This window comes from Pectinophora gossypiella, chromosome 13, assembly GCF_024362695.1.
Source record: "Pectinophora gossypiella chromosome 13, ilPecGoss1.1, whole genome shotgun sequence".
In the NCBI taxonomy this organism is placed as follows: domain Eukaryota; kingdom Metazoa; phylum Arthropoda; class Insecta; order Lepidoptera; family Gelechiidae; genus Pectinophora; species Pectinophora gossypiella.
The window spans coordinates 15,399,173-15,425,048 of NC_065416.1; the positions used below are offsets into that span (position 1 = coordinate 15,399,173).

General features: G+C 37.1%; 2 protein-coding genes across 2 annotated transcripts in view; both read left to right on the top strand.

Moving 5' to 3' along the window:
• LOC126372161 (broad-complex core protein isoforms 1/2/3/4/5) overlaps positions 1 to 4,445 on the top strand; it is a 167,783-nt gene extending 163,338 nt beyond the window's left edge. The window contains exons 11-12 of the transcript XR_007567119.1: positions 3,448 to 3,765; positions 4,324 to 4,445. The gene's annotated coding sequence lies outside the window, so the exon portion shown is untranslated. The remainder of the gene's footprint in view (positions 1 to 3,447; positions 3,766 to 4,323) is intronic.
• An 11,209-nt stretch (positions 4,446 to 15,654) lies between these two features.
• On the top strand, positions 15,655 to 25,608 carry LOC126372134 (probable ATP-dependent RNA helicase DDX52). Its single transcript, XM_050017735.1, has 12 exons — positions 15,655 to 15,808; positions 16,483 to 16,752; positions 17,010 to 17,195; positions 17,570 to 17,822; positions 19,224 to 19,296; positions 19,858 to 20,070; positions 20,477 to 20,589; positions 21,267 to 21,367; positions 22,147 to 22,292; positions 23,086 to 23,166; positions 23,963 to 24,106; positions 25,330 to 25,608. Exons 1-12 carry the CDS (start codon positions 15,731 to 15,733, stop codon positions 25,553 to 25,555), a joined length of 1,884 nt encoding a protein of 627 aa, XP_049873692.1. The 5' UTR covers positions 15,655 to 15,730; the 3' UTR covers positions 25,556 to 25,608.
• Positions 25,609 to 25,876: the final 268 nt, after the last annotated feature.

Below are 25,876 nucleotides of genomic sequence, written 5' to 3' on the forward strand. Positions count from 1 at the left end.
ACGCCATGCGCCATAATGATTATCACTTCACGCGTAACTCACGGCAGTAAAGCCAAGATATCCATAAAAATAGTGAAATAAGTCTTTTCGTTGTATACTATTAATCTAGTTCAATAAAACATCACTATTTTTCACTAGAATACGTCGCCGAAACTATTATATTGTTATATTTCTTTAGTAGCTGTAAGAATAAGTGTAAATGTAAACACATAATTTATTATAACGATATATATACATCTTAAGTAATTATTAGTGCCTGCTTTACAACTATTGTTTTTCAAAAAAAAAAGACATATTTTGCGTGAACTTCTAAACAATTTAGAAGTAGTGTTCGGAACACTTATACTAAACTAGTAATGGGACAATGCTTTATACTCTAACTAACGCGTGAGAGGCTTCCTAAAGTAAACTTAATGCTATGTGTTATAAGGTTCTGTTGTTACTTATTGCTAGATACATAACGCTTAGCCATTACAATTTGTTTAGTTATTTGATAAGCTTTATTATTATACTTTATATAAATTGGAAGACTAGTGTTTTGGTGCTAAATTGGAACATTCGTGTTACTAAAACGTAAGGAATTGGCAAAATTAAGAAAAATGGAATCTAAATTTTTATCGCAACATTCCGTGAAGATGGATGATGTTAAGTTTTTATTTGCAAATAATTGCAAGTTTGACGTAAAACGTAGGATTGTTGTTTTTTTTTTAGTAATTTAGAGTTAGTTTAATTGTTAATTTGGGTTTGGGAATTAAGTTAGTGTACTTAGGCATAAGGTTTATCTGAATTCACATAGATGTAGCGTCTAAATGTTTACTTTATACTACAGGGATGTGCTGCTGAGGCAGTACGGTCTTAATTTGCTTCATACAGGGATCAGGTAAATAGTTTACGACCTCTAAGTGTGCGGTAGCGCGGGAAATCGATCGATTCAGAAACCGTTGAAGTTTGGAATGAGAACTTTAAATAATTCAAATATTTAAACGTGTCAAAAAATATACCGGCCTATTTTCATTGCCAGTGTATTTATAAATTTTAAAAAAATGCAATTAATGATAAATGAACCACATCACATTGGATGGTCGTAGATGATGCGAAGCTCTGTATAAACATAGCACTATAAAACTTATGAATTTATTTAGAAAGTCTTTGCAAAAATGTTTGCCAAAATTTAATAAACGCTATAGACTGATTAGAGTAAGTACGCGTTTGATTGTACACTATTAGGCATATTTTGTAGATAAAAAAAATGTACAATTATTTACTAAAAGTAATAATTTTATAAAAAGTTCGCCAAAAAGGCAATAAGGCAAAAGCGCTATTTGGTTTGTATTATGACGAAATTTCATTGTGATTTGAAGATCTTTGGAGGTTAGGTGCTAAGTTTTTGGGATCTCAAAAGGCTTAGGTATTGTGGACAATTTACTTCAGCTGGTACGACGGGGGTAAAACACATGGTTGAAGTCAAATCCTGGATTTCATATAATCATCATAGAAAAATAATTCGTGGACTAGAGAATAACGCGTTGCGATGGATGTACCTCTGAGCACCCCAATTGGGATATAGTCGTGAGCTTATGTTGTATAAGAACAATGCAAGAAAATGTAATGAATTATCCCATCCCAACTCTATTAGGTGCTCAGATACTTTACTTCCGAATTACTATATTTAGAGTCTTAGAGAAGAAACGGTTTTCTATTCGATATTCAAGACATTTAAAAACCGCCACAGACTTATCCTCGGTCAGGTAGGTAATAATTTTGGACTCTGAAAAACATTTTTTTTACTTTTTCAGCTCTACAAAAACCGGTTAGAACAAAATAAAGAAGGTTCTAGTTTTAAAACTGTCGACCAAACTTTGGTGTCTCTCTATCCCTTCTAGGCAGCAATATTATATAACCTTTGTGGTCTAGTGCTTGAGTGTTGGTCTTATGGTCCAAAGGTCCTGGGTTCAAATCTCAGTGGGGACGTATCATGAAAATCACCTTGTGTTGGGTTTGGTTAGGCAATTAAAGGCTCGCGTCCAAATTGACCAAAAATAAGATAGTGATTCGGAAGCCACATTAGGCTGTTAGTCCCAGTTACTACTTACAGATGAAAATACGTAATCGTTACATGAGCCTTTGGCGGCTCAATAATACACCTCACTTCACAACCCATACGACATAAAATAAAGATAACATTAAGCTCACGACTATATCTAATTAGGAAAGTCAGAGGTACATCTATCGCACTAACAATAAGGTACGATCACTACAGATCATGCTGTATGGCTGTATTCCATTGCCTACTCATTTGAGAAAATGAAAATACTACAACTAACGTGTCCGTCGTATTAGCTGAAGTATGGTCGCCCTGTGGGTTTTAATAGGCGAGAACTACACCGTGTTCTAAGGAGCAGAACACATCCCTGTCAAAACTACATTAGTTAGGATCTTAGCAAGTTTAAGACTGTTTCTGTGACCTGTTTAAGTTTTTATCTTTCTAACGTGTTAGGATATATTTCAACCCGCGTTAGCACGTGACTTTATCCAATGTGTTCTTATACTTCTTGTTGGCATTTTTACTTATTTTATAAGGAATCGAAATTAATTTATTGGTTGTTGTATTGAAATTTTATATTTTTTTTTTTCTTTAAATTATTATTCTACTGTCCAGGAATCTAGTTTTTGTTGACGATTGGCATCTGTGAAATGCAGTCCATTATAGATATTTTAGCTTGTTATTTTTTTAATCGTGCCAAAAGTAATGGAGTTTTACGTTTTGTCTTCCATTTTTAAAGCTAATACTCGTATTATAAAGCGCCAAAATATTACCAGGCAACAATAATGGCGGAATTGCAATAATGGGCTGCACGTTTCCATAAATAGCTACTAATAAGTTATAGCAACTATAATTATATATAAATACATACCTAGTTCTTTTCCTTCCTTACTTTAAACTAAAAGTACTTGACGTAACTACTCATAAAGTGTAATTGTAATCGTTAAACCGAACTTCATAAATCCTAATATTGATAAATAATGGCGTTTTTAATAAAAACAAATATACAAAATATTGTCGGTTTTATTGGCAACCCAAAAATACCTCTCCGAGAGTCGCATCTTATGAGCTTTTTATATTATTTCCGACACGCTTGCCATATCTGTTTCCAGGCTAAATAATATTATTTCCCGCTTCTTGTGCATGTTGTTTGTTAACACTTCACCGGCCACCGTAGCTTCGCCATCATTTCTTATTTATTTTCTTTTTAATTTTACATTTTATTTTATTATTTTTAAGTCACTTATTTTTTTTTTATATTACTTTATCAAGACTTTTTCTTTAAGAAAAGAAATTAGTAACAGTTAAATTGTTTGAGAGACCTAACTCCCTCAGGCTAACGTTTTTCTTTCGCGTCGGGGACCAACCCCAATATTTTTTTGTTTTTCTCCATCTGTTTACAGGTAAAAAATTATTCTCCTGCTCGCTATGCGGGAAGGTTTTGTGCTCAAAGGCGTCTCTGAAGCGGCATATCGCCGATAAGCACGCGGAGAGGCAAGAGGAGTACCGGTGCACGATATGCGAGCGGGTATACTGCTCGCGCAACTCGCTGATGACCCACATATACACCTACCACAAGTCCAGGCCGGGCGAGACAGAGCCAATCGGGCGGTTTTTTTAGTGACTACTTGGACGGAGTTGGCGCGGCGTGCGGCAGCACTCGTCTAGCAAAGAGAACCAACACAATCTACACCCCGCCGTTCTTACCATCGCTCAAAAAGGTTAGAACTTGTTTATAGAACAACTAGGGTAACGATGACTTATTAACTCAATTTAACAAACTCTTAATAGTTTAAGGTTAGGGTTAAGGTCCTTTTTAATATTCAGTTCACATTTTTTGGTTTCCTTTAATTCTTTTTAAAATAATTCTGGTTTCTATTTTGTTTTGAGTTCTGCCCCCTGAGCCAAAGGCCCCCTCCCATCGGGTTTCGCAGTTTTGACGTTGTTGTGTTGCTTGGAGCATGCTTCTATCATTTTTGTTATCACGTGTTTCTGTGTCATTGTGGTTGAGAGAATTTCCTAAGATTTTGAATATATAAAATCTCGTGATTACTGTGTAGTTAGTCAATGTGTACAGTGCATACTATTAGTATTATATTATTATTAACCTCATACATTCTAAGTATATTATACTGGAATAAGCGTATTCAATTTTTAAAATTTATTGTCTCGTGAACTGTTTTTCAATGTTGCTGCTAACAAAAACCTACTCAAGTTTTTGGGAGAATATCTTTCGACCGCATTGTTGATATTTGAATGTGCATTTTTAATGTTTCCAGCTGTCCCGCCCCTCCGTATGCCCCCGCCGACGGCCGGCGGTATTAACGAGCCGCAAGAGTGTCCCTACTGCCGCAGGACATTTTCTTGTTACTATTCCTTGAAACGACACTTCCAAGACAAGCACGAGCAGTCCGATACACTGTACGTGTGCGAGTTCTGCCACCGAAGGTACAGGACCAAGAACTCCTTGACCACGCACAAGAGCCTCCAGCACCGGGGCTCCAGCGGCATGCTGAAGCGGCTGCTGAAGACGTCAGCGCTGCACAGCGCGCTGGCGCCCTCGCCGCACCACCTGTTCGACCTGGGCGCCGCCGAGCACGCGCCGCAGCTGCCGCCCGGCCTTCAATGACCACAAACCATGGCGTAAACCGGTGGCAACTCTCCCTCGGCCAGGCGCGCCTCCGCACCGAGCGCGCCTGCCTCGAGGCACGGACGCGGACATGAAAGGGATAGCATACAAATGTGCAATATAACGGACTATGCCAAAATGATGCAGGACTATGCCGCATTCTAATGGTTAATCGTATTATAATTAGTAAAATATTGACGTTAGTTTTAAAATTACGTAAACAGTATTGACGCACGCGACTGGTAGAGGTCGCTTAGTGTACGCTTCGAGGATCGAACTTCGCTTTGTGACTAATAAATATAACATAGTACCTACGAATGTTACTGGCATTTTCTAGAGAAAATGTTCACTCAGTGTTCATAATGACAATGTAATCCAGAGCAATACTAAAGTATTAATATTTCTAGTACTGCCAAAATAATGCCAACTGTATTCTAAAGAGAAGATACATTTTTTGAATCTCTTTTCATTAAATGTCTAGTGTCAAATTAGATTCGGTAACTGTACAAAAAAAACGTACAAATTTTAAACAGTAAATTTAAAAATGCAAAGAAAATATTTTTTAAAGAGACTTTTTTCGGAACGCCAAATCTAAATTTTAAAAAATACAGATTATTTAGGGATTAATTCCAAAATTTTTAGAATAAATGAAAACTGTTGATGTTGAATAAAAAAATAAAGACTTCTTAGAATCTGATTTCGAAAGTACAAAATTTACGTCTAATTGAACAATATTTGTAATTCTATGTGCGTTTTGGCTTCAATAATAGATTATCATCAATAATAATAATGATAATATTATGTAAGCCGTGCCTTCGTTCGTCTTCTTGCCGTGGGGCGTCGGAACTTCCGTGTGTAGGAATTAGAGTCGACTGGCGAACGATAGTACAGGTCTCGATGACGTTTCGAAAAAGGAATTATGCCAAGGTTTGCTTGCCGGCCTGGCATCTGGGATCCTTGAATACAGGGTTAAGAGTGAGCGTGACGTAGAGAATAGAGACGCAAGCCGCAGTCCTCTTTTGACTTTTACTGTTCAGCAAAAGGCAGCAAGATCGGTGGATTTCTCCTGACCAATCGCGAGACAAGATCATGTTACTGCAGACTTCTGTGATTGGTTGTTGTAACCTTGCAACTAATTGCTGAATAGTAAATGTCAATCGAGAACCCAGGTTCTATTGCGTCTGAACGTGGGTCTTCGAAAAGCAGTTCGACGATCGTATACGTGAGCATGATTTCAAATCATGAAACAAAAAATAATCGTTTCTTCTGTAAAAAAATACGTAGATTTAGGTATTAATTAATAGAATTATATTAATCTGTATCCATTTTCGGATTTCTCTCTATGAGTGTATAGTGGTTCTTATTTGAATGTCGACCAACGTAGCTGACGTCTCGTTATTGAAAATTTATTAGATTATTATTATTATATTAATTATTCTCAAAAAAAGTCTTAGGAATAACCATAAGATGGCTGCAGATTTAAAAAAATATTTTATTTACTATATCGTAGGGAAATGCTTGGAAACCGCATTTGTCTGGTATATACGATATATACATATCTACTCAGGGTGTTTGATCAGATATCATAAAATAATAAAAACAGGAAGAAATGATAGACAAATCTTAAATCAACATATCACAAAATATCTCTACAGTAAATATACGAAGTATTCTTAACACCGTGATATATCAAAAAAACCAAAGAACGTTGTGGGATCATGATTGCCACATTGCATTTATTTCCAATAGAGTTTTAACATTCTGAAACCACTTCTATTGAAATCTTTAATCTAATATTGTGCCATATCCTTATGCATAAACAGTAATTTCCATATATTTTGGGAAACATATCAATCACTCAAAGTGAAGTTTTTGAACAATTAGTTCAGTATGCACCCCCAACTAAACATAGTAAGAACTATTTTAATAGGGATGGTTATGCATTCAATGCCAGACAATTCACAGGTATGAAAATATATCAAATAGCTTTGTATATGCGAAGTTGCTCAGTTTCTCATTAGCACATTTTAAAATAACAATTTTGGGGGACTAAATCAACCAAACAGTATCTAAGCACTTTTAAAACATTCATAATATAAAACAATGCAAGTTCTATATATCAATAGCGCCAATGCAACTTTAAAATCACCTTTCAACTTAGCGATCAAGTTTATATTTTTTGCATTCTTCTTCTTCTTATCGTGTCGATGGCAAACTAAATTGTATCGGCCCAAAACTTGGCAACAAGTATGGCGCTATCTGCAGCGCTCATCAGATCCTCCTGCGTACAGGTGTTCGGGCACGCAGGACACGATGTAAGATGTTCCATCGTTTGGGGAACAGTGCCGCACTTGCACTTTAAGTCCGAGCCATCCGAGAAACCCCACCTGAACAAATTGTCCTTACTTCGGCCCACCTGAGTCCGAAGTCTATTTAGAGACTTCCAGGTAAGCCAAGGCAAATCAAGACCTGGCGGAGGTCTCTCGGACGGCGAAACAAAAGGTTTTGGGAGGTGTACCCGTTCCTGCCAGATCCTGCATCTTTCTTTAGAGCGGTCCCTGTCACGTAGAGGCGACACACACTTGGCGAAGCTTTTGCGGCTTTTCAGCCTTTGCGGCACAGGATGATAGCCGTGGAGTGGATGCCGTTTGTCGTTCATCATTTTGACCTTCTCTACCGAGTTTGCTACGGTCCTGCGAACCTCCGGAGGCGCTATTCCAATTAGTGGATACAGCAATTGTACCGGGGTTGGCTTCAGGCACCCAGTAATAATCCGGCAGGTTTCATTTAATGCTGTATCCACCAACTTAGCATGGGCTGAACGGCCCCATACCGGGCACGCATATTCGCCTGCAGAGAAAGAAAGCGCCAGTCCAGTGGTTCGCAGGACACCAGGCGAAGCTCCCCATTTCGAGGATACTAGTCGGCGCAAAAGACTATTTCTGGAGTGCACCTTCTGTTTGACACTTTCACAGTTTTTCTTGAAGGTTAGTGATCTGTCCAGAACGACACCTAAATATTTTGGGACATCGCTGTGTTCAATGGGTACCCCACGCCATTGGATGTTGAGCTTGCGGCCCGCCTCTTTGTTACGTAGGTGGAAGACGCATGTTTGAGTCTTGCTCGGGTTTGGCCGTAGAGAGTTGGCGTCATAGTACTCACCCAGGGTTTGCAGGGCATTCGATAAATCGACTTCAACCTGTTCGAAGCTGGAAGCCTGGGAGGTCAGAGCAAGGTCGTCTGCATATAAGAAGCGGGACGTGTGGGGGCTTGACGGTTGGTCGTTGGTGTATACATTAAACAGAATTGGCGCTAATACACTGCCTTGGGGCAGGCCATTTCTTTGTGTTCTCCAACGACTTTTTTCCGACAGGAGATGGACCCGGAACTGGCGGTTGTGTAGGAGTTCGCGGAGTACATTGACAAATTTTTTGTCATTTGTGAGAGACTCCACCTTACACATCAATCGCCTCAAGTTCACAGTATCGTAAGCTGCGGAAAGATCGACGAACACAGCACCTGTTACCAGTCCTGACTCGAAACCGTCTTCAATGTGTTGCGTTAGTTTAAGTGTCTGGTTACAACAAGATTTAACTGGTCTAAAGCCCGCCTGCTCAGATATTAACTTTGGGTCAATCAAGCTGGTAAGCCGGGCTAGCAGCAGTCTTTCAAACAGCTTGTATGTATGGCACAATAATGATATTGGCCGAAAGCTTTTTGGATCGTCAGCTGGTTTGCCCGGCTTGAGAATTGCGATGACCTTTGCCTTTCGCCAGAGCCGGGGGATAGTTGCATGTTCTAGGCAGTGGTTGAACATTTGCAGCAACCATGACACCGCAACAGGGCCAAGGTGTTTTATTTGCTCCACTGAGACGCCATCGACACCAGAGGCTTTACCGCAGTTTAGGTTTTTTACTGCAGAATTGATACCGGTTAAGTCAAAGGGCTTACTGACATTATCGCAGGTGTCCGTGGTGTCTTTTGGTTTGGGGATCCTACCGAGGCGACCCGGTGACTTTCCATTCAGAAGAAGTTGGTGAGCAATCTGGTTGGCTGTGACTAGGCTGGGCGAAGAGGGTTGGGGAGTCTCGCTGGTGAGTTTGCGAATAGTCGACCATGCCTTTTTACTATTGTGCGTCATTTTTGCATTTATTTTTCCGATGTTAAGTAACTTGGGTTAAGGAATTAATTTAAGTTTTTGTATTTTATTTTCAGTTCGGAATGTTACATAATTATTCGTCATACTTTGTGATATATGAGTTTACATTTAATGGGATGTTATTTGGTGTATCCAAATAGTTTTTAACATTAGTTAACTTGCATTTTAACCTCAGCTTAGTTTATAAAACGAAGAGGGTTCGTAGAGGGCTCGTTTACTTCGATTAATTACTTTTTTTCGTGCATATAACGAGGTTATCCCCGATTAAAACGCATATACCTCCATTTTTCGTAATACCTCAAATATATTATATTGTTTTTAATTTTTATTTGACTGTTACACGTGAAGCTGTATAGATTTCGTTAGTAATGCATTAACATCGGTCCGGGAATATTCATCATATTGATTTAGCTGGAGCTTAGAAGTGAAAAAGCAAGCGGGTAGTATGAATTGTAAATATTTTATAAGTTTAGTGATTACATACATAATTGAAGTACCGTGGCATCGTTTGGGAATAGAAGCCTCGTGATATTATTAACTAAATAGTAAATAGATAAAATCATTAATGGAAAGGATTTTTATATATTCTACTAATGGATTTATTAATAGTGAAACTTAGACGTAGTCTCTATAACGTTTAGTGTTTGCGTTTATTGTTTTCGCTGTGCAATTATTTCTTATTGATTTTGGCTGTTTGTAGGCTTGTTGTTAATGGCTTCGTTGAAAAGTTTTGGATTATTTTTCCGCATTTTGTTATTTGGTGTTCGCCCGTTGTCGCCAAGAATATGCATACTTATTTTGGAAATATGCCATCTTTTCGGTTTCAAAATGCTTAAAAAAGTTGTTATATCAATCACGACGGTTATAGCAATTTTTAAGATGAATAAATTTATAAATTAGCTACAGATAGAATGGTCTACGGCAATTATTGCCTTTACGCATCGGCATCGAAAAAAAATCAGTATCTTTTGCGATACTACTACTACTATCGTGTGGGTTGTGAGGTGGATTACCAACCTCATCAACCCCTCATTTTTTGCGATTTTACTCATATTTTCCAAAAATGTATTCAGATTACTTGGACGACTATGGGTTCTAAATTTTGATCTCAGTTGACAGCTGCGATTACATCAAATTTAGGAGACAGCCGTTGGTGATTGTTACTAGGTCTTATTATTAGGGTTTGAGTTAAGTTTGGATATTATGTGTCGGCAAAAAAAAAACCAAATAAACGCAGCTAAAAAATTCAAAAATATACAGTAGGTACCAAAAGCAAAATCATGACCGGGGGGGGGGTTAAAATAGCCACATCGAAGCAATTCATATAAGAAAGCAATATTGCTATTTGACATTTGTTTGCATTGCGCACTTACTTTTATATGTGCAAATGTCAAATTGCAATATTTCTATTTTAGATGAATTACTTCGATGTGGCCTTTTAAACCCCTAGGTCTTATTATTAGGGTTTGAGTTAAGTTTGGATATTATGTGTCGGCAAAAAAAAATCCAAATAAACGCAGCTAAAAAATTCAAAAATATACAGTACCAAAAACAAAAACATGACCAGTAATACAAAAATAGAAAATAATATACAGTTACAGCGAAACAATAAGAGTTACGTATATATTTTGCAATTTATACCAAAATCCTGCATTTTTTAATAGTAAGATGATAAGTGAGAAAAAACTTTTTTTTATATATATATATTTAAATGCTAGAACGGTCTGGTTATCAAGTATATTCTTTTCGCTTCTTTGCCAGGTAAATGTTAAGTTTAACAAAGTGACTTACGTTAACTTTACCGACTGTGTTACTAATTAGTGTAATGCACAAATAATCAACAACGGGATGCCTTCATAACAGTACAACTATTTCAATAGCCTACCGTAAGTAAATATAGGATAATATACTTCACTATGACACCATAGGGATAGCTATAATATATACCTACCTAATATAAAACATCAAGATTATATAAGTATGCGATAATAGCAAATTGTAGCGCATAGATATTTTATTTTTGCCAAATAAATTAAGAATCCCTGTTATGTCATTATGAAGTGTATACTTTTTCAATTTTTTTAAAAAATCATCCGCGTCTTTTGTTTAATATTACAGATGAAGTAAGGTACATTGAAAATTATATAAAATCGATTATTTTAATTGAAATGTATACTTTTATAATTATGGCAAATGTATTAGGGGCGAAGAAATAAGCAGTGCCTAGTTTTAAACAGACAAGTTCACAAACTGTTCACAAACTTGCTTTTAACTAAGTATTACCTCCATTGTAGTAAGTATTAACTGTTTACTTTTAACGTATTACTATTAGCTACTCTGTGCTTTTTATCCTAAAATTGAGTGTTTTTAAAGATATGTAAAGTAAGGGTTGAATTACATCCGGCCGCACCGCATCATTATCTCGCTTCAGCAAACGTCAGTCCTGAGTGTCGGAAAAGGGTAGAAGTATAAGAAAGTGCTGTTCCATGCTGTGAGATGTGATTCCATCTTTAAGGAATATCTTTTCTCTTTCACAGCTTTTCAAAGCCAACTCTTTATCTTAACTTTCAAAAGTTGAAGAAAGAACTACGTATTCGCTTATGTATTATATTACATACTACATGTCTTTTGAAAACACATTTTAGGGTAGAATTTTATGTATTACTTAAACCACATGTTACGCCAACAGGACAATTCGTATTTTACATAATATAGATATTGTAAATGTCAAATTATGTTATTACAGTTGTTATATAGTTTTTCCCATACACACATTATTTTGTTGATCCATTACCATGTTTAAAATGCAATAGTTCACGTCTGTATTTTAATTTTTGTATAAACATTATTGATTATAGAACATACAATGATTAAAACACAGGCGACCCAGATTCTACAATAGTTAATTATATGAAATAATTTTTAAAATTGCTCGATCGGGGTAACGGAACCGTTTTAAGAGTAAATCGACTAACATACATGGTCGTATACAAGGCTCTAATATTTGTATGTTACAGTTTTTCAAAGTCGATATATTCTTGAGCCCATAGCTTTAATATGTATATCAGTATCTTCCACTATGATGTTATATATTGTAATGATACAGTTTTAGCAATAGTTCCCAATTCGCCACAGTACCTCAGTAATTATAGTTATATATCACTAAGACTAACTAGCAGATCCTTCGCCATAACACTTGTGAGAATACACTAATAAATGGCAAATATATTTCACTGAGACAAAGATCAGATTGAAATTTTTAAAACTGATATACACTTAAAATGCTCAGTTTTTACAAGTGTGTATTCGCATTGATCAAATGTACGTTTTATACAATATTCGCGAAGCATCTGCTAGTCTACAATAGTTTCATAAATAAGACTATAGTTCCATAACTCAAAGTGCACTTACAACTTTTTATATAAATCTAATAAGTATTAATACTAAGTAATTCATTCGTTTTCACTCGGTCGAGCAATTCTCGTTGACTACCCATCTTTTACAGTACCTATATAAAAAGTATTTACATATACACACTTATGACATACAATATACTCCGTTATATTGATAGAATTAACTTTTTATCTACAGATAAAGTGAATATGTGGTAACGCTTTTGGAATTAATAGCTGAATTTCATTGTAGCTTCTATTTATATAAGATGCGAAAACGTTTCATTATATTCCGATTAAATGTATTGATAGTTGAAGAGTAGTAGCGAAGATTGAGCTGTTAATTTCAAACTGACGCCACTGTTACTTGTTATGCTTGGGTGACACATTTTATACACAGATAATATTTTTAAGAGAACAGTTTATATGTCAAAGTTAATTAAGTGGCAATTCTAATTTTAACTGCACTATATTTTTGCTGACACACTTAGGATTAGATTTTTTTCTTATTTTTTCTTAATTTAATGTATGCACGATCTGCGTTTTTATTAGCATCTTTTTTTTCTTATAAGCTAACGTCTTAGGTGATACATACCCTCGGTGGACAAAGAAAAGTAAATTAATTTATTGTATTTAATTGAAAGGTAAATCATTCGCGCGTATGTAACACTTACGACAATTTATTAAGCCTAAACTAATATTGTGTTACTATTGTGTAAAAGTTATAGTTTTGCCATCTCGTTGATCAAAGAAGAAAAATATGTGTTAAATACATTTAGTTAAATGAGTTTTGTTATACTTTTAATGTACGGAAAGGGATGTGGGGTGTACAAAAATGTTTCATAGTATTGTGTATCAATGAAGTAAGGTAATAGGTGTGAGGGGGCCTGTGGTAATGGGCCCAAGGGTCGGCTGTAGGGCTGGTGCAGCGGAAAGACAAGTTTGACTGCCAATCTCAAACAGATAAATTTCCCACGTTTCAAGTGGGAAGCCTTCTCGCATCAACCCGAATCCGACTCTGCCTAAGTATAGGGAGTTAGGGCTTCTCTTGAAAATTGTTGTAAGTTGAAAACATCTATTTCAGTCGGTGAAGACACTTAAAGTACTATTGTTGTAGGGTGTATTGGGTGGAATTACGAAGTGAAGGATGTGACGCTCACTGAAATCTGTCATTGAGGTAAACTTTAGCAAATATTCGACAACTGTAAAAGTTACGTTGTATATTTTTCCCACTCCAAATTCTGCTCGAAGTCAATCTTGAGTTATCTATAAATGTTGAGCAGGGAAAGTATGAAAAATACGTATTATCAACTATATCTCACGTTATAAATACGTAATAGGAAGCAGAAAAAAGTCAGTATAATTTACAGTTGTAGAGTATACAATAGACTAGCTCATTAGTCAGTGCCAAAATGTTTTTAATATATCTTATAACTTTAGTTTTATAATACAACTGTCTCAATTACAGATCACAGTGGCTGGAGAAATTAATATTTACGTCATAGCAAATTATATTGGAATGTTCTAAAAACAAGTTTTGGTAAAAGGTAAAGAAAAACCTGAAGTATATGCTTGTTATAGCGACAATCCGTGTTATCTTGCTAAGCTTTAAAAACCAACTAAATTCAGTAAACATAAGAATATAAATTAAGATATTTTATTTTAATTAGCATAAGTCTATAAATTATCACTGCCATTTTGGACTGCCACCTTTAAAAATCCATTCTGAATATGAAATTAATAAGAACGTGGCTGTAGTATTGATGATCAACCAAAAAGATATGAAACAGAAAGAGTATGGATTTTTCTAACTTAAAAAGACTATACTCGAGATTCCAATATAGTTTGCTATCATGTAATTCATTAAATGGAGGTGTCTTTACTTGTTTTGATGTTGTTGATATATGTGAATAAGGAATCCACTCGGCTGCGTTGAAGTACATATCAATTGTCAGTTGGCTTAGTACTATAAGTATCTATTCTGACTCGTTTGGGTAATCGGGACTAAACTGCTTATTGGCGGTACTTTTAGGTTCACAGCCCGCATCTGATTCTCAACAAATATAAACAGTTGGATGTAATAAAAGTATGAAATAAACTCGCAGTGATTCCAATGAATTGTTGTGTATTTTTATTTGTTTGTTTATCCCCTCCCTATTGTACGAGGATTGAAACAACTTGGTACACACCAGAAGCAAAAAATAAATGGTGAGCTCGGAGCTTTTGTTTGCGTTAAAAAAGATACCGTAATAGCAGATAAGTAAGTATAAATATAGCTAATGGCTCATAATACAAATAAATTGCAAGTAAGTATTAAATAAAATACATTTGTGTTAACAACGATCTCTTCAAGAAAATAAAAATTACTGACCTCTTACTGCCTGCAAATCTCCGTTCGAAGGCTTGGTGGCACATACAACTAGAGTATGAAAACTCTGAGAAAAATAAATTACAAGTAAGTATTAAATAAAATACATTTGTATGAACAACGATCTCTTCAAATAAAAATTACTGACCTCTTACTGCCTGCAAATCTCCGTTCGAAAGCTTGGTGGCACATACACAGAGTATGAAAACTCTGAGATGGGATAAGCAAAGAAATCCATCTAACTAATAATTTCTCTATCGATATATAATTTTAAAACTAATAATCTGATAGATAACCAAAAAGTTTTGACATTTAATTTGTTGGTTTTTTTTTTTTTTGTTTTGGTTTTCCCCGAAGGGTAAGGCAAAGGGAACTATGCCCATACAGCCATGTCTTACGTATTTTTTTTTCTTGATGATTAATGAAATGATGAAAGGTGATGAATGATGATGATGAAACCTAAGCCCCCACCCTCGGAGTAGACTCCTACTCCGAACCCCAAACGAATTAACTCAAAAGTCCGCATAAACTTTTGAGCTATGAAGCGGCTTCCCAGCACGAAGCGAAAATAGGCAGATACACTTTGTTCATTGAATACTCCAATATAATAACACTCGCGAATGTCTTCTGACTAACTTAATGCGATCATTAACCACAAAACACCACTTCGTATTAATTATTTAGATTACTCAATGAAGAAAGCAACTGTCCCGTTCCCGTTTCCCGCCGAAAAGCCCTTAATTTGTTGGCTTGGCGCGTTTTACCGCAATCTTTCGTTTAAAATCCGTGAAGTGATGAATGCGCCACCTAATGGTTAGAACGAGAAGCTGGTCAAAATTGCGTGGATTAGTTTATTATCCCAAAAATCATGAGTCCTTAAAATAAATTTACTTTTACAAATAATTATTTATTTCATTTTATTGTACATTCCATAATAAATAATGATAGTGCTTTTTTTCAATTTAATTTTACATAAGTTTTCTTTCTAGCTACCTATCTTTCCGAACGACTCCAAAACTGTCATCGTGACAACCAAATTTGCGTATTTGACAGTGACATTCGCGTTGTCAACAAGTGCTATTCACACGTGTGTTAATTTCAGTTTTTAACTTAAAAATATAACTTAAATGTATATAAAATGGATGCTTACGACATTTTTAAGAAATTAACTAAAGGTTTAACTTTCAAGCACCGTGTTTTAGGCGTCAAAAACAATGTAAGTTGTGTCCATAACCTATGTTACTTTAATTTCGTATAACAATGATTTTATTGAATTAACATTTTGTAAATAGTTGTGATAGTCAAGAGAATAGATAGAAATTACTTACATATTCACTGAAACTGGATATATGGTTTCTTTTCGAACGACAATTGTATTAAATATTTGTTAAATTCCGACTGCACAACATTAACCTAATCTCTTATTTAGACTTGAAAATGATAATTAAAAGAAGCATTAATTACTTACTATCAGTTGAATAGACTATAAACAACTTGATAGAGTTTACTTGTCTACTTGTTTACTTGTATACTTGTCTTAGACTTGAATAGTTATCCCTGTATTGACTTTGGATACATTTTCCAGACATTCTCTATGGACAAGTTTAGTGTCTTTTCTATATATGACTCTGGCAGTACCTAATGGTTGTCTACTATACGGGTTGCCATAAACCATAAAGTTGAAGTTGACATAAACTTAAATAGCCCTTACACATCACCACTGACGGGCACAGGCATCCCCTCGATCAACCGGAGAGGTTATGGAGCATACTCCTACGCGGTCTAAGTTTTTTTCTCGATATTTTTTTAGCCTGGTTAATAGCTTAATAAGACAAAAAGATTCTTAAAAACTTTCTGAAAAAAACTTACAATTGAAAATCTTATTTTCAGAATGAAACACCAAAACAGCCAAAATTAAAAAAAGAAGAGGAAATAAAAAAAGAAGAGCCAAGTGACAATGAGGAAGATATACAAAATGGAATTCATGATTTAGGGTCAGGGTCTGAATCAGAAGGTCAGACAGATGGAGCTTCTGACAGCCAGAACTCAGAAGATGAGGATTTGCAACTTGTTGAAGGTGTCAAAGCCGGTGATAAAAAGAGAAAGAAAAAGATAAAAGAAAAGCCAGAAGACTTGAAAAAGAAATTAGAATTAGAAGAGGTAAAATTTTATCTGACTAAAGAATTAAAAAAAGTTATTTAAAATAAAATACATGAAATCTAATAAGCAGTAGTTGTTAACAAATCAAAATATTTTTATTCTTTTTAAAGAAATACCATAACAAAATAATATAAAAACAAAATAGTGTTTAAAAATAATCAACAATTTGCTCAAGTCTTAATAAAATGATACACTTTAAATTTACCATCCCATTTTATATCTTAAATTTAAAAATACAATACATTTTAATTTTCCAGCAAAATAGATTCCGCAACGAATATGGTATTAAGGCTGTGGGTCGTCACATCCCGGCTGCTTTGCAAGACTTCTCAGATCTGATAACGCGGTATAAAGTGTCTCAGGCTCTGGTGGAGAGCGTCAAACAGTGCGGGTATACCGAACCCACCCCTATTCAGAGGCAGGCCTTGCCTTGTATGTTGGAGGTATGATATATATACATATATTATAAGACTTTATTTCTGATAGGTTTTTTTACATTATAGTTAACAAGAGAAACCAGACCCGTCAAATCTTCGGGTTAGGTAAGCGGAACCTGTGAAAAACGGGATAATGCTAGGGAGATGTGAGAGTTAACAAGAGAAGATATCAGTATTTCCCAACAGGGGAAATAAAAGGATTAAAAGTAAAAGAGAGAAGAAGAATTAAAAAAAAAGATCATGAATCAGAAAATAATAATGTCAAAAAACCGGTCAAGTCTGGTGTTATTACCAAATGGAAGGAAACACCATTTGAATGACATAACACTTCACTTCATTATTTGTTATTGTTACAATTCACCCAACATTCTTGTCAACAGGACCGTCAAATCCTAGCTTGTGCCCCTACCGGCTCTGGCAAGACAGCCGCATTCCTCGTCCCCATACTTCACGCCCTAGGTGCCCCACAGGGTGGCCCAAGAGCCCTCATACTGTGTCCAACAAGGGAGCTGGCCCATCAGATATACCGTGAAGCATTACGCTTGAGTGCTGGAACTGAACTGAGGGTTAGTGTGCTCCGAACAGTGAAGGAAAGTAAGGTGAAGGAACGAGAAGCTACTATTAGGAAGAGTGGTGAGTAGAATTAAACAGAGTCGACGCCCTGAGCCGAGGTTCACGCCCAACGGGGCACCCTCAGGCCTGTTTTATTAATTCTTTTGCCGGCTGAGAGCCCTCAGCGCTCCCCATTTGTCCGACCAAGTAGTTAATGCCATCTGCAGCTCAAAAATTAAGTATTAAACGATGTCTAGTTGGGTATAATTAGTGATTATATTTAAATATTCCTATTTATTTCACAATAGTTTCAATGCGCGATACAAGTTAGATCTGTCAAAATACAAAAACCAGTGTTGTGACGTAACATAGTGATGTATCAATCGAGATGAGGCCGATCGATTATTTTCTACCGAACACTAGTCATGTATATTGCAAATATATATTTTTAGAGCACAATGACTATAAAAATAACTAAGAAAAATGAGAAAAGAGAAAAGAAGAAAAAAAAAAGAAAAGAGATCACTTTTTTTTTTGACGTGACTTATTGTAGATTTGCCGCAGATGGCATTAACTACTTGGCCGGACAAATGGGGAGCGCTGAAGGCTCTCACCCGGTACAACGTTTAAGACAACAGGCCTGAGGGTGCCCAGTTGGGCGCGAACCTCGGCTCAGGGCGTCGTCTGAGAGGAAAAATATTTGAAAGAATTAATCGACCCTAGTGGGTCGATAGCGATAAGCGCTGAATGAGGGAAATCGTCGACCACGCCGGCGGGGTCGGTATCGGGGTCCTGAAGTGTTTGGTGAAAGAGATCACAACTGACAGACATACCTATACAGTGCATGAGCAATATAAAGTGGGTATTTAGGACTCTGCCACACTAACATATTTGACATATAGTGAGACTTACAGTTCAATTTGTCAAAAAAGTTAATGTGACATGGTACCAACGTGTATACATATTAATGCTCGTGACCATACATCCTGAAAATTAATAAGGGATCTTTCAGGCTACCAAATATCTGATCCTAATATCAAGCAACAATAGGCTAGTTTCCAACTAGTCAAATCAGTTACTTTTTACTAAACGTCAGAACACGAAATTACTATGGGATTTGTATGAAAACGCAACCTGTGACGTCAAAGAAAAACGTGACAAAATGTCGCCCTTATTATTATTTTTTTCTTTATTAAATTTCATAAATAAGTTAAATAGAAAAAAGAAAATATTTTTCGTTAGTTTTAGATACACGATCCAATTAGTACGTTGAATTAATGGTTCTGATTCTGGACAATGAAAGATAGTCATTACTATTCAATGTATATACAGGTCGTGAGAAGCTGCAGTAGTTTTAGGCGGATAAGACGTTCGTTATGTATAATTGACGATTCAAAGTGTTACATACTGAATAAAGATATTTTTGAATTTTTTGAATTTTATGGTTGTGTAATTTAATGATCCATTTTATTTCAATTTCAGATATTGTAATAAGTACACCAAATCGACTCTGCTATTTACTAAATCAGGATAATGTCGGCATTACGCTTGAAAAGTAAGTATTTTAAGCCACAACACTGCTTAATCAAAGGATCATTGGGTCCCACTGGAGTTAGGTTAGGTTATTTTTTCCTTTTTCCTCGGAGGTTAAAACCGAGGGGAGTATATTATGATACTTAACCCTTTCACGGATAGAGATCATGGGTCATTGATGGTTCATAATATTACTCGATTAATTTCTTAGGTTCAAAATTATGTACCTATTCGATATGGAAAATTGTACAATTACATGATTCAGAGATTATAATATCAATCAAGTTTTAAATATAATCGACACCAGCGCCACTACCGGTGAATAATGTTACTAATTTTACGATATAATTGCCAACGTTTGGCCATATCATGAAGTAATCATGCATTTAGTTGTTCATATTGTTAAAAGTTTTGTGTTCATTGATCTGGCCAAACTACATCATGATGTGGCCAACGAATAATATTCTATTTCATGAAATATGACCATTTCATTAAATGATCGAGCACGTCATGAAATTATCAATTCTAAGATCTGGCCACGACATATACGACTTTTTATTTAAACATGACTGTTCCTTTTTAGGGTGCGCTGGCTAGTAATAGACGAAGCGGACAAAATGTTCGAGGGTTCAACAGAACAGCAGTCAGACTTCAGACAGCAGATGGACGAGATAATGTCGGCGTGTGGCAGCAAGCAGCGGCGCGTGGCCATGTTCAGTGCCACGCACACGCCCAGCGTGGCCAAGTGGTGTCGCCACCACATGCGCGGCCTGATCAACGTCACTGTGGGACAGAGGTAGGAGCATCAGTCTTGTCTTTGGGGCTTGGCCCCGCCGGCGTGGTCGACGATTTCCCTCCATCAGCGCTTATCGCTATGTGTATTAATTCTTTCAAATATTCTTCCTCTCAGACGACGCCCTGAGCCGAGGTCCGCGCCCAACTGGGCACCTTCAGGCCTGTTGTCTTAAAACTACTTACTGATGTAAGTGAGTAATTGTTATATGAGCCATGTCAGGGGCCTTTGGCGGCTCAATTATAACCCTGACACCAGGGTTGTTGAGTTTGGTAATTCACCTCGCAACCCACACGTTAGAAGAAGTGCAGTTTTCACTAACACTAGACTCGACCGTTATATACGGCGATACGGTTCTTGCGATGGTATGTTATGTCAGGTTTGGAAAGTATTTTTTGTCCTTTCCCAGGAATGCAGCAACAAACCTGGTGGAGCAGGAGTTATTGTACTGTGGCAATGAAAACGGAAAACTGATTGCGTTCAGACAACTCGTGCAGAAGGGTTTGAAACCTCCTGTTTTAGGTGAGACTTTTTGACTAGTTTACACAGACTATGGCGTGCCGAGATAGCCCAGTTGGTAGAACGCTTGCTCTTCACTTTGAGGTCGCTGGTTCGAATCCAGCCTGTTGTCATTGTCGAAATTGTTTTCGAATTCATGTTTGGATCATAAATGGTTATCACGTGCTCAGCGGTGGAAGAAAACGTGACGAAACTGCATGCGAGAAATGCATTTTCGGAGGTATGTGACCTACCTGTATTGAGCTGGTTTTCCCTTCGCGGGTTGGAAGGTCAGACAGGCAGTCGCTTCTGTATAAAACCGGACTTGTCAAATCTTCAGGTTAATGCTAAGGAGATGACGCTCTTGTCGGCGTAGCATTCTCCATGCTACTTTTTTTAGGGAAAAATAGGGCAGTGGTTTCCCCTCTTGCCTTCCGCCGCGTAGTACTCTGTCTGACACGCTCCTCTTAGACGACGCCCTGGGCACCCTCAGGCCTGTTGTCTTAAATATTGTACCGGGTGAGAGCCAACAGCGCTCTCCATTTGTCCGGCCAAATAGTTAATGCCTCTTGTCAGAAATCTACAATAAGTCACGTCAAAAAAAAAATGTCTGACTCGAGTGGGATGGCGCCCAGAGTAATACTGTTACTATGAATTACAATGTAATTATTACATTATTATCATCTTATTAACCATTCCAGTGTTCGTCCAAAGCAAAGACCGCGCGAAGCAGTTGTTCAAGGAATTGATTTACGATGGTATCAATGTCGACGCCATACACGCAGACAGAACTCAAGCGCAGGTAAATCCTCTATTATTTATTATTTGCTGTTACCCGCAACTTCGTTCGCGTGAAAACCTACCATCAGAAGTATAACGGCCTCCATTGTTCAGTGGTTGAGCGTTGGACTCACGATCCTGAGGCCCCGGGTTCGAATCCTTTTATAAGAAATAATTTCTTTTTTTACATCTGATTAGCCCAATAGACTAGTTTCCAACTAGTCAAATCAGTTACTTTTTACTAAACGTCAAAACACGAATTTACTATGGAATTATGAAAAAAGCACACTGTGTTCAAAGAAAAACGTGATAAAATGTCCGACTTACAGTTACGTAAGTTCATAAAAAAAAATGGTTTTCAATAGTTTTAGATCTGTCTTTAGTTAGTAATAAGAATTTCATATTACTAACTAAAGACAGATCTAAATAACTTAAACCTAGTACACAACCCAATTGGAAATATGGTCGGTTTTTTTTCTTTTATCGTGTGTGTATCAGGGTTATTATTGAGCTGCCAAAAGCCCCTGAAGTGACTTAAGTAACGACTACGTACTTACACCAGTAAGTAGTAACCGGGACCAACGGGTTAACGTGCCTTCCGAAGCACGGATCATTTTTCTGGAAAATCAGGTGATCAGTCTGCAATGTCCTAACATTTTAACACAAACTAGGAATCACAAAGTGATTGTCCCCACCGGGATTCGAACCCGGGACCTCCGAGTCGTGAGCAGAACGCTCAACCACTGGACCACGGAGGCCGTTAATATGGTCGTAAACTTATGTTAAACTTGTACCTTCCAGCGGGACAATGTGGTGCACAGTTTCCGCGTGGGTCGCATCTGGGTCCTAATCTGCACGGAGCTGATGGGACGCGGTATGGACTTCCGCGGGGTCAATCTAGTTGTCAACTATGACTTCCCACCATCAGCCATCTCTTACATACACAGGTATGATAATGAATAGAATGGAATAGGATAAATAGGGCGCCACACAAAAAAAAGACAACAACATCATATCAAATTTCCACTAAAACAATTACAAAAAAGCAAGACGGATGTTTGTCGAAATGATCATAAGGTGGTGATGGACGTCCTGAGATAAAAGGGCCTCACTCAGCACAAGTCGCGGCGTGAACCACGACGTTGATATTATGTGGACCCTGTTAGGTGACGCACGAACGGTCACGAGCATTAATATGTATACACTTTGGTACCATGTCACATTGACAAATTGAACTGTAAGTGTCACTAAATGTCTAATATGTCAGTGCGACAGAGTCCTAAAGTGGGTACATTATATTGCTCATGACTGAACATCGTGTTCCATCGTGTTTGATCATCTACCGACGTTAGCCACCATGGACATCAGCCGATAGAATTTGGGTAAAGTCAATAAACGCCTTCACCATCTCCCTAGCATTATCCCGTTTTTCACAGGGTCCGCTTACCTAACCTGAAAATTTGACAGGTCCAGTTTTTTACAGAAGCGACTGCCTGTCTGACCTTCCAACCCGCGAAAACCAGCCCAATACAGGTTAGGTCACATCCGAAAATGCATTTCTCAGGAATGTGGGTTTCCTCACGATGTTTTCCTTCACCGCTGAGCACTTGATATTCAAATTTAAAAATATCTTTATTCAGTTGGTAACATAGTTACACTTTGAATCGTCAATTTTTATCCAAACATGATCATATATATCATATATACCGACATATTATATATTTCTTTTACTTATTTCAGGATCGGTCGCGCGGGTCGTGCTGGACAAAAAGGAAAAGCGATTACATTCTTCACACAAGATGATGTTGCTAATCTTAGAAGGTAAGGTACATTTCTTTATTTAAACAGCCCACGTCCCTCTGCTGGGGACAGGCCTCCCCTAGATCAACTAGAGGGGGTATGGAGCATACTTTGTATACACAACAAGACACTAACGAATACTGAGGGGAATGATTCAGACCATGATTCTGAGTTAATATCAACTGGAATTTCCTGTCGGAAAATTAATGAAAATTTTAGCGTTTATTTGTTTTTAAATTATTTTCAGATCCATACTTTTGCGACGGAAAATTCCACTTGATATCAACTCAGAATCATGGGCTGAATCATCCCTCAAAGTTTTCGTTACGAAAAACACCGATAAGTGCAATCAGTCTATTCATCCATTTCTTTCGAGACTCTGACTGCAATTTTGATGCTTATACTACATATTGGCCCGATTCCTGCAGACACCTCCTAATTTTACTTTAAGTTATACCTGTAAATTTCTTATCCGCCGAAAGGAAAGGGACGGATGATTGACAGCTCTTAATTTTAGGAAGAATGAGTAAATGAATGAATAACCCGGGCGAATCAAAAAGGTATCTCGCTGGTATGCAAACCGTTTGACTTGTGCTGTCAACTTAATTCTGTCGGTTTATTGGCCAATGTAAAATTTTTAGACGGTTGTTTTATATTTGTGCTTAAAATTGACGTGTGTTCCATAAATTTTATGCTTGTGGATTACCCGTCCCTTTCCTTTTCGGCGGATAAGAAAATGACAGATATAACTTAAAATAAAATTAGATGGTGTTTACGGGAATCAGCACCATTATTAAGCTACATTTTTCCTCCGCAGTATCGCATCAGTGATGAAGCAGTCCGGTTGCGAAGTGCCGGAATACATGTTGAAACTGAAGCAGAGCGCCGGCAGACGGAAGGCCAGGATGACGAAGGCACCACGACGAGACAACATCTCCACTATATTGGAGAAACGAAACAAGTATGTTGTAGAATCCTCCTCATTAAATGGTTAATAGTTGCGAAAGTATTTGTGGAGCTCGGTGGCGCAGCGGTACACCCGCTCGGTCTGCGATTGTTGAAGTTAAGCAACTTTCGCAAAGACCGGTCATAGGATGGGTGACAACAAAAAAAAGTTTCCATCTCGAGTTCCTCCGTGCTTCGGAAGACACGTTATGCCGTTGGTCCCGGCTGCATTAGCAGTCGTTAATAACCATCAATCCGCACTGGGCCCGCGTGATGGTTAAGGCCCGATCTCCCTATCCATCCATAGGGAAGGCCCGTGCCCCAGCAATGGGGACGTTAATGGGCTGATGGTGATGAGTTGCGAAAGAAAAGTAGGAAGGGTACAGAAATGTATCGGCGCCCAAAAGACGTTATATACGTCAATTACGACCCGATTACTCTAGCCATAGAGGCGACAAAAAACACTTCAAACAGCAAACGAGTGCCCCTGCGCTGGGTCGCACAACTTTATAATAGTCTTTTTATTAATTTAGACATATGTTACCTAAACACCCCTAAGTTTAAGAGAGCTGTCATGGACAGCCTGCGACCTGAACCCAATCAATAATCCTTTTTTCTTCTTTTGAACTCTGCTAAGTTGTATCTAATGTGAAACTTGATGATAATGTCTTCTTCACAGAATTCTGTATAGTAATATGTGGATGTTGTTGTTGGCTGTACATATACATAAATTGTTTAGTGCTTAGACTATAATGTAATGATTTTGTACTGCTGTTTTTCATCCCAAATAAAATATAATAAAAATAGAGGCGACAAAAAACACTTCAAGACACCGGCAGTCGACGATTTCCTTCATTTATTTATTTATGGTTCACTTACGGCTATGCACATTATAATATTTAGTTAGGACATAATTAAACAAAGTTAAACAGTACTCATATGTAAGCCAATTACAAGTGAACACAACATTCATCATAAAAAGAAAACATCTAGTCTGTTGAGGCTAACTTCTCAGCAGCTAAAATCTCACTATTAATGACATTAATATATCATATTATTGCATTAGTTGGTACAAAAAACAAATAAACTATACTCATTCGGCGCTTACCGCTATCGGCCCACTCGATTCATTCTGTCAAATACGATCCCCAAACGAAGCCCTAAGCCGAAGCTGAAAGTGAACAGGACCACGGTAATCTTCTTGAAATTATACATTTATTTAAGTATTTTCGTTTACAGGAGAAAATTAGAAGATGCTTCAGATCAAAAGACTGAAAATACAAAAGAAACAGTCGCTGTAAAAGGCGGGAAGCACACTAAACAAAGGAAGATCCAAAATGGCGGAAATAAACCTAACAAGAAAATCCAAGATGGCGCTGGAAAAGAAATGTCCAGCAAGAAGAATCAGAAGAAAAAAATACATAAGAAAAATAAGAAAAAAGTTTTAGTGAAAAAGAATTGTTAAAAATTAACCATAGTTGATAATTTGAGTGTAAATATAATATTGTTAATTCCTAATTTTGATATTTGAATATCCCTTGGTCTTAAAAGTAACATGTATGGGTTTATCTGTCATTTGCTAGCGCGAGATAAAAAAGGGGAGTGCGACAGCACTCCGGCCGTTTCGTCGATTTCGCCGTGTAGCGTTGTGTCGCTCTAGCAAATCACCAACCTGCGTGACAAAAAAGGATAGAAGCATAGAAAAGTACGACGTGGTGCGGACAGATGTAGTTCAATACTAACACACATGAACGGAACAGCCTATACTAAACCACTTCTACGCATA